This window comes from Saccostrea cucullata, unplaced genomic scaffold, assembly GCF_032062105.1.
Source record: "Saccostrea cucullata isolate Sc308-1 unplaced genomic scaffold, CSIRO_AGI_Scuc_v1 ctg14136, whole genome shotgun sequence".
In the NCBI taxonomy this organism is placed as follows: domain Eukaryota; kingdom Metazoa; phylum Mollusca; class Bivalvia; order Ostreida; family Ostreidae; genus Saccostrea; species Saccostrea cuccullata.
In genome coordinates this window covers 6042-16397 of record NW_026920081.1, presented here as the reverse complement: position 1 = coordinate 16397, position 10356 = coordinate 6042, and the positions used below count along the sequence as shown (strand labels likewise).

Below are 10356 nucleotides of genomic sequence, written 5' to 3'. Positions count from 1 at the left end.
CATCCTCTGGTCAAATGTATGATTTCACGAATTTCATATAGAGGTCTTGAAGGCCATATTTCAAACTTCTTGGGCTAAAGATGTGTTGTTTTTTTCATACAAAGAAAATTTCTCCTGGATACAAAATTCAACAAAGAGCAAGAGCCACATTTTTTGCCTTATTTGGCTCTGACAATTTCTGTAAAATCAAAACCGCTCTGTTTAGGTTGCAAATGCAGTATTTATCACTTGGAGTGCTGATGACCATGTATCTTTAATCATGACGTAAGTTTCCCTCTAGTCAATGCATTATGACGTCATAAAATGAGCCATTCTCCTCATTTCCTGTATACACTGAACCAAACTTCTAAGTGTTCACCTCACATTTTTGAAGTTTTAAAGAACAAAATCAAACAATAAATAATTTCTTTAATTCTTGGTTAATGATGCATATTTAAGTGCAATGTAGCGTAAATTTCATGTTAGTATCTCGTCAGAATTTTAAGCAAATTGTCAAGGAAATGATGTACCCTCAAAATGAAAATTCGCACAAAAAAATCTCGATGGAGTAAGACCCAGTACTCGCTCTATTACTTCAAGACAATCTTTATTGTTGGATACCATGTACCCCTGAATAGGAGATTGACCCATCTGCTGCCACACCTACATGTACTGCATACTAAATCTTTTCAAACCATTGAAATTGTGAGGAAAGGGGGGGGGGGCTTTGACATTTCTTTTAAAATCCCAAATGTGTTCAATGGGATTCAGATCCGGGAATTTGACAGTGTATCGTCACACAAGTACCTTTTGGTCAATATCCTTGGGTGTTTAGCACGTAAGTGCGCCGCTTTAAGGATAATTCAGACTGCTTGAGCTGATATAAGACTGCCACGAGCAGCGATTTTTTTTTTATCATTTTCGTACTATTGAAATGGTTTGTTTCTATGTTTCTAAGATTTTTTCAGGACACTTGAACACTCTCTTTACCTGGTATAACGAGAAATTTTATCTAAAGATGAATATTAAGGTCACTTCCGGTGTGATTAAATTTTGTCAAAAACTTTCAATTGTGATAAATTGGTGATGAAAAATGAGCACAGCCTATATAAAAATGTGTTTAAATGGGTTTTTGATATTGTTTGATAACTTTTAAAAGTAATATCAAGTACAATTAAGCACTAAAATATAAATAAGTAAAACGTGGTGCGAAGATTGTCCAGATATCAATATTCCAACGGCTCTCCCCTCTACATCAATGGTTATTTTGCCAATGTTTTGTGTTTTTTAGTGAAACCAGTATTTAAATTTTGATAATGATCACAAAAAGATGCTTATTACACAAAACACATGCTGCAAAGTACAGATTTATTGTTTTAAAGCTTCGTCACGGAACATTGGTTTTCATCGGTGATATTGAATTTTCTTTCTACAGTTGTTGAGAAGACCCATTTGTTGTAATAGTGTGAAAATATCATACCATTCTATAAAGTAGTTTTTAAATAAATGCATTTATTAAAGTGAACACTTAGAAGTTTTGTTAAGTGTATTCCTTTGAAAATGGCCTAAAGTTGAAGTATTTTCAATATCTCATATAGAGCACAACCTCTGATCCAAAATATGCAAATACATTCGGAAAGATCTTTTTCTGAAGATCAAAAAAATGTTTTATTTTTTGGATTGCAATTTCTCAGAGCCTGTTTTCCAATATCTGGATTCTCCAAAAAAAAATTATTATAGGAAATGAAAGCACCAAGTGTCTACTTTATTTTGATATATTAAATGGGAAAGAGGGTGATATTTATTTCTTGTAATTGATGCAAGTACAGGGCCATTTTATGCATAAAGTTAACCCAGCTCTTTGTTTATAAAGCTTAAAAAAAGGTCTACGTATTTTAATTACCTAATTCTTAACCATGTAACGTTAACTCACATATTTAAATTATAACTTTTAGGGTTTCCTTGGTGACGTCATATTTTGAAGAGGCATTAAAAGATAAGCCACACTTGTTTAAAGAAGACTCGGTCAAAAGCGGCATGGATAAAACTTATCCCAGAAACTGTACATCAAAAGAACACTTGAACAGTTCAATGCATGTCAAACACAATAATATTGAAGCGACTTACACAGGACTGGCCATTGGTATTCTAGATTTGCTAGTAAACGGAGCAGTGTTTGTTATTTTAATGAAAGACAAGAATGTACGAAAAAATCCGTATCTCTTTTTAGTTCTCATGTTGTGTGTGAGCGATTTTACGGTCGGGCTCGGAATCATATGTGCCCTTCCAAGTTTTATCCAACCTCCCTTAATCAGGAGCACGCTATTTACTGTCCTACAAATTGTTATGATGCTTAATGGCCTGTGTTTATCACTCTTGCAGACATTTTTAATAAGTTTACAGAGATACCTGGTTCTGTGTAAAGAAAGATGGAACTTGTTTATTTTTCAACACAACCGGAAGTATTACGTATGTATCGGCAGTTCATTTGCCGTGACGTTGATGAACTTTGTTCTCATTTCGCCTCCTCAAAGGGAACTGGATGTATTGAATGACAGTGCTTTGTCATTTGTCTATCACGGGCATTACTTAGCACACTCGATTTACATAAAATTTCTTTCTTTGTCTCTGTTATCACTGACACTAATCTTGTACTCAGTAACAGTTCGCCATGTTCTAAAAACTTACAACAAAGTTAACCCTATTGGAAATAACATGTCCATAAATGTTAGGACAATCCAAGTGCAAATGAAACCTTTGCACACTATTCCCCGTACTACAAGCGATAGAAATACAAACTGTCACAAAAACGTGCAGTCTAGGAGTCGGCGCCATTTGCTCTCACTGAGACAAAGAAAAGTTGTCAGTTCTTTGAAATTAGTTGGAGTATTGATAATACTTCTGCTTATTTGTACAGGGCCTTTTATTTTTGTAGTATGGAATGACAGCGCGTCCTCAAATGTCAATCGTGTGTTAATTTCATTATGTATTCTGAATTCTCTTATAAATCCATTTATATACTTATGGAAACTGTATGATATCAAAGGAATTATTAAATCAAGAATATGTTTTGTTAGACGATAACAAATAAAATGTTTCACAAAGATATGTCATACACATGTACATGTACAGACAGTCCCACCCCCCTTAAGGAAGATAGCAATGAATGATACGTGACTTTCTATTACCCTTTCATTGACGATTCGTGTTTAAATCATTTGCTTTGTCCGTCTGTCTGTACGCACCAGCCTGAACATTACCCATAACTTTTGATTGGATGAAGCTTTGATATCTTTACACACAGTGAAAGAATATCACTTTAAATGAATATGTTACCTCGAAAAAAGGGTCCAGATGCGGCAAACGTAACAGTGAGAAACAAGCGATCAAACTATACATGTATATTACCATTGTTACTCGTATTTACTTTTTAATCCGACACATATTTTGGGTCTTCCTTAGGAAACATGGTCACTGTCACTATACTAGTATTCAAAAGGGGGTGGGGTGTCATTTTGTGAGCTCATTGCTAACAGTACCTCAAGTTTTAAATTTAATTTAATTTTTAATTGTGTCGTCTGACCTAAAAGCTGCTATTATTTTTTCTTTACTTAGTTTTAACTTGAGCTCAAAAATATTAAAACGGAAGTTTTTGCATTAATACACTCCATTATGTTTTCACTGGTGGCGGTGAATCTAAAGCGAAAAGATGAGGCATCATGAGTCAGGAGACAGAAAACATGTGTTTTATACCTCAATAAGATAAGCAAATTCATAATTTCATAGAAGATTAAACATTGTAGATTAATTGCTTTTTAATGAAAGTAATTACGTGATTGAAAATAAAAACGACAATAGTTCTGAGGTTAAATTATCTATGTAGAACTGAATGCGATCCCGACAATTATGAATACGCTGACCCTGTAAATACTGAACCAAAGGATGAGGATCGATACAAGGAAGTATGTGCACAGGCCCGCTTTAGGAGTGAAATATTGGGATGTGAAGAGTTCGACGCGTACGGTGAACCATTATCAAAGTCCGACAGCGCTGTAAAGAAGTCAGAAACGATGAGCTTGATTTGATTTTCAACTAGAAATGATTTTCCATCATCCTTCATACACAAGCATAGAAAGAAAACAAGCAGATCAAGAAATCTACTATTCTACTACTATTTCTTCTAAAGTAAATAAAGTAATGAAATACAGAACCACAAGTCTACGAACATTTCAAAGGCAATGACAGGGACTGTTCCAAAATATAGTTATTACAAACCTTGTACTGATTTGTGTCAAAACTGTCAGGAATTGGAATTTGTAAATATAATCTCGAACAGTGGTCATCTTGCTGAGGAGGAGAAGTAGCAATTACCTGAAAAGTACAAAAGTCATGTTCAGATTGCAAAGAACAAAAGAACTATTATCTTGAGCAGGTCAAACTAGCTATACAAAATTTTCCCAAAAAGTTTTTCCACATGTTTAACCTAATAAAGATTATATATAAGACATACCATGTCATATATATATATCTACATTTATGGGACAGAAACATGTTATATATATGTCATGAATCAGATTTTCTCTGAAATTCTGATAAACTTCAAATGTTATGAAATGCTTAACCATATCATTTGTTGGTAATATTAATTTTAATAAAATGTTAAATCTTGGAAGTCTTGAAGCTGATTATTCTTTTAAGTATATAAGCAAATTTTTCTTTTAAAAAAGATAGGTGAGCTAGAGCCGTAGTATTTTTCCTTTTAATACAGAAAGGAGGGTTCGTGATAAACTGTTTTATTTTGCTGAATTCTTTAATGTTTAACAAGACTGGAGTCTTATAGTTAGAGTTATGATTTTTGTGAATTTTTTTCATTGAATTTAAATCATATTAGTGTGGAACTGCATTATATCAATCGCTTATCGTTCATGCCAACAGACTTTGAAAAGGAAAAAAAAGAGATTTGTTTTATGAGGTTGACGATATTATCCAGGAAGGTGGTATAACTCGCAAGGTAGATATGTCTAGAATCTTGGCGTCATCTGACCTAAGTTTTTGTTGTGTAGTTAACTTTAAAGCGTAAGCTACACAAAAAATAAACAAACTTCAGAATCAATCAGAAAAGGCAAGTGTTATTTAATGACACAATGAAATTGTTATCATACAGTCTGTCTATAGTAGTTTTCACAGAATGCCCGACCGTGAAGCCGAGCATGTGTATTCCATAAATATGCAGTAACGTCTAGAGCGCTAGGAAAAAAATAAGATTTTTTATAGGTAACCCTACCACAGTCAATTCAAACCATATAGCATTAATTACTTCTGTGATTTTGCTCAACAGGTTCCTATTTCACGCAATGTGTTTGTGAAACACTGATGCCCCCGTATGACAACATAGCGAAGATTAAGCTTTCTGAATGCAGATCAAATATGTTTGTACCTAAAGTAAGGCCTTTTCACAAAAAATGCAAATGTGAAATATAAGTACATCCCTCATTATATGAGGTGTTTTTATCATTGAATGAAGTACGTTTAACATTACATGCGGTAGTTCTATCATATAATCAGTGAACACACCAATTTAATATGTACTTCTCACATTATACTCAGTCAGTTTCTTCATCATTCAGTGTAATATTTCTGTTATTATAATGCTGATGCTCGTTTAGTATTATATCAAGTCAATTTAATTAGCATACTGTACGGTACATTTTGCATTTTGTAATGATGTAGACACAGTATTACTGTAATTTGCAGTGCTTTCTTCTTTATGTGATCATCTTTCTCTCTTTGGTTCGCTTTTATCCTTTCTCTCAATCGACCGAAATGTCAAAAGATGCAATGATTTCTGTCTGATGAAATTCTCGTATGTAAGTAAATATGTGCAGGTATTCGTTGCTTATGACCTTATAATAAAGATGAATTAAATATGACAATGCGCATTACTGTTAAAGTGCGCATTTAAAGTATCGGTACTTATTATTTTTTTCTTAAAGTACAATCATCACTAGATCGGTGTTTATTTTTTAATTTTACGATTGTCAAAGAGATAATTTTGATTAAAAGTACACGTGACGATAGATCTAATATTAGGAAAGTGATAAAAAAAAATAATTTATGTATAGTGACGTGTAAATACGTTGCAATGATAATGAAAAGTTGTTCAGTTGTAAATTTGATCGCTAACACACCACGGATATTATTGCTAAAAAAATCACGTCGAGTTTGCACCGAAGAAAAAAAAGTTCTGACGATGTAGAACACTGCTTCAGAATTATGGTCATTTATGAAATACTTTAGAGACAAAGTCAAGTTAAAACTTAAAATCAATCAAACTTATAGATATCCTCCAGACCTTTGTAGTTTAGAAAAATACTGCAAGCCATGACAATTTATATAATTCATTTGTCAAATAAATTTTAATTTGACAGCATACTGAAGTTTTCTAAGTCTTCCTGATAAAAAATATGAATAATTTATTTGCTACATTTACATTAGGATCTTGAACTTTCCTATTATCAGAATACCTTTTAAAGTTTATGTTTAAATACTTATTCGAATCCTCTTCATGTATCCCTTGCAGTCGGTTGGATTATTACAAATTGGTTCATGTATCTGCATGCAACTATACACAGCAGTACGACTATATCACTTTACTACTTGCCTGTGAATATTGTTATAATATGCAGTAGGCTATATATGACTTAAATAATTAATAAGACATTGTATTCAAAGTAACGGTTTTCAAAATTGATATTTTACAAACGCAATTTCAAGGCGATGTTTTTTTCCCCTTTTTATACCCTTCAGTGTCCGTTTTACGAAATGAGCATATTGCATATAATAATAAGTTTTGATATAGTTTATACATGTAACTCTTCAGAAGTTATTTAAAAATATCATTAAATCTTAATGCATAGAAATATTGGAATTCCCATTCTCACTTAGAATTTTTATGAATGGAAAATTTAATTTTGGTGAAAAAAAATCATTATTCAATAAGTTTTGGGGAAAAAAAAATAAGGAAAAAAAATGTGTGAGTCATGAGAAATATACTTCCATGTATACAAAAATTCCTATTTCTAAAATTAATATTATCATGATTTGTTTCTGCACATTTGCCTTTTGCAAAATATGACTTAACAATGAAAATACTAAAAGTACATGAATTAATTTCTTTTAATAATCATCATCACATAGAAAATATTTAATACTAAGTTCTGCATCATTCTCAATAATTATGTACAATAATTTTTTTGATAAGTTAGCACAGGTCTTTGTCTTTGACATATTACGTAAAAGATTTTCATTGAATTGTCCCTGCACATTTTGTAAAATATTACAGCATAGGCGTCGGAACCGGGGGGGGGGGGGGGGGGGGGTAGGGCGGTTGGAGCGCTTAGCCCCCCTCCCACTTTTTTCCCAAATATATACTTAGTAGAGACATTGAACATATCTTCGTTGGTTTAGCCACCCACCCCACCCCACTTTCCACAGATATGTCTTAAAAATGGGGAAAGTGGTGGTGTTTGGAAAAACATTTTGGTACTGAAGTTCGAACCTAACCCCCCCCCCCCCTTCCCCACGAAATAAAATTTTCATGTTTGGGGAATGGACATTTCCCTTTTTTTTTTTTGCTTGTCAGGTTTTTTTTAAGGTACAAATTTTTTTTTTTTACACATACCACCCCCCCCCACTTTCAATTTGCCTCCGACGGCAATGTACAGGACTGTTCTCGAAATATGAATAATAAATGCATCAAATGATTGTCAGTTGGCACTCTTACAATCTTCGACACAATGAATTTTCCAAAAATGAATACGGGGTTTTCCAATAAAAAAAAAAGTTAACACTGACGAACACAGAAAATTCCGGTATAACTCTTTATATAAACAGATTTGATCAGCTTACCGTATATTATTTACAAAGGATAAAGGCGACAAAATGGACAAAACAATAAGAAAGGTAAGTTCTAAAAAGAGTTATCCATAGTCTATAATAGCTTCTATTAGAGAAAAGGCTTCTTCAACAAAGTGAAGAACGCCTATAAATTTTACCTGGCATTTCCCCGTAAAAGTTAGGGGTTATTTACTTCTTGACACATTTAGAAAACCACGAAATTAACATTCCAAATCGGTTTTAAAACCCTTGAAATGTTCTACATCTCTCTATCTTTGTAAAAGTTGTGCTTTGGTTATGTCGAAAGAAAATTTTACATTTGAGGTTCGACCTATTTTGCTAATCGAAATATTAAAATACAAGTGTATAATAAATTAAAAAATCCTCTGTAAGATCTCGGATTTCTAAAAAGTCAAAATTATTTTTGCTGAATAATAAATAATTTTTTTTGTCATATTCAATTCATGAGCATTGAAATTTCAATAAAAGTAGAAAATGAAAATAAAGTAAAAAAACATCTCAACACAATTTATTCATTCCGCTGAATAAAATGTTAGCTGAATCCGCAAATACGATTTTTAGGCTTGCCATTACGTACATCTACAATATTATTTTAGAACTGATATACATACATTTGACAAACAAGGAGCTGAAAAAAGAATATCAGTAGTCTCATTTGAGTCATCATTACGCAACTTTTATAGCTAATAAAATGACCTTGTCAGCAAATACAATTTTGTAATTCAATCAAATACTGAACGACATTTTATACTAATTGTTAGGCCTTTATACACTGTATACACGCACTGAACTACATGTATCGACGATTTTTTTCTTTTATTTCCCATTCATGACAAAGAGCACAGAACGGATGTGACAGGTTGGAAGGGGATGCTCTCTTCTCCATGACATCTGATGTTTTGGATAGCTATGTTTGCTCATAATTTTCATTGTTTAATGGACTATTGAGCTTGAATACTGTTGTTTATCTTTCTCTCTCTCTCTAGAGTACATATTACATAAAAGTAATTGATTCTTTTTTATAGTTGCACCTGCACCTCGTCTTGATACTATCGACATTGGTAATGATTGTGAACCCCCAGGTTATGCCAGTACAGACACTTTTTAATATTCCACCTTTCCAAGTTGTTGGAGGAACCATTGATAATAAACCCGAAGTTGGGATTAAATTCCAACCCAAAGAATCTGACTTTTCAATGCATGGAACAGGAAATATAAACGGAGATTGGAAAGCCAACATCAATTTAAAAAAGAACAATATAGATTATACAGCGTATGCCAGAAATGTTGGTTCTGGTGTAGAAGCTGGGGTCGGAATAAAAGCAAATATTGGTGGCGGATCAAAGAAAGGGAAAGGAGGAAGAAGACGATCCTGGCTTGGAAGGGTCTTTAGAGGTTAATATTTCAGAAGATGATTTTGATTGTATATTGTTGAACATAATTTATTAATTAATTATGACATTTATATTATAATGTATTATTATTCTGATTTATTTAATAAAATCTTAATCTGAAATGATTTATTCAGATGATTGTTTGAATTTTTGAAAAATAAATTTGATTTATATTGATTTTTTGTCTTGTTTAAACGAAAGTTGTGACTGCGAAAATTAAAATTTGAAAAGCGGTAAATTGAAAATCATGTTATATAAAGGACGTGATCCTTTGTAAAAATAAAAAGGAAACCAACAAGAGGCCCCGGTAACACATCGCTCACATGAGCAATGTCACTGTAGCTAGGATAAAAATTAAAATCAGTTAAGCTTTGGAAAGCTTAAATACATTTGTGATCCCGACCTACCTCTGAAAGGGAGGGGTATGATTTGAACAAAATTAGATGTACGCTAACTAAGGATGCTTAATGGTACATATATGTTTTGACTTACTGATTTATTCCTACAAGTTTGAAATTTCATTGAGGTCCCATCCTACGCCGAGGGGTCATGATTTGAACAATATAAATCTTCACTACCTGAGGATGCTTCCGTATAAATAAGACCTACCATGGTTTTGCTGTTCTTGAGAAGAAGATTTTTCCTATGTATTCCTATGTAAAACATTGATATTCCATTGTGGCCCCACCTTTCCCCGGGGGTCATAATTTGAATAAACCTGAATCTACACCACCCGAGAATGCTTACCTATAAATCTGACGATAGCTAAGCAGTTCTTGAGAAGAAATTTTTTAAGAATTTCCCTATAACCTCCTATGTTAAACTTTGATCGCCCATTGTGGCCCCACCTAAGGATACTTTGTTACTAATTTGGTTGAAATTGGTCCAGTGGTTTTTGAGAGCAGAAGATGAAAATGTAAAAGGTTTACGACGACAACGACGCCGAAAGACAAATGACAAATTTTGATCAGAAAAGTTCATTTGAGCTTTCGGCTCAGGTGAGCTAAAATGTCTTCTGCATGAGACGAAATTTGAAATACATGATGTTTATAAAGTTTTTTTTAAA

The 10356-nt window shown here is 32.9% G+C and overlaps 1 protein-coding gene across 1 annotated transcript; it reads left to right on the top strand.

The window, feature by feature from the left end:
• The first annotated feature begins 7822 nt into the window (after positions 1 to 7822).
• LOC134242950 (uncharacterized) lies at positions 7823 to 9342 on the top strand. The gene is made up of 2 exons (XM_062725160.1): positions 7823 to 7941; positions 8922 to 9342. The coding sequence occupies exons 1-2, from the start codon at positions 7921 to 7923 to the stop codon at positions 9294 to 9296; spliced, it is 396 nt and encodes a 131-aa protein (XP_062581144.1). The 5' UTR covers positions 7823 to 7920; the 3' UTR covers positions 9297 to 9342.
• Positions 9343 to 10356: the final 1014 nt, after the last annotated feature.

Bases quoted from the DNA above. Each gene is read 5' to 3' on its own strand.
- LOC134242950 (XM_062725160.1), top strand. From the start codon at position 7,921: ATGGACAAAACAATAAGAAAG. The intron at 7,942-8,921 runs GTAAGTTCTAAA...TCTTTTTTATAG, and splicing joins TGGACAAAACAATAAGAAAG to TTGCACCTGCACCTCGTCTT.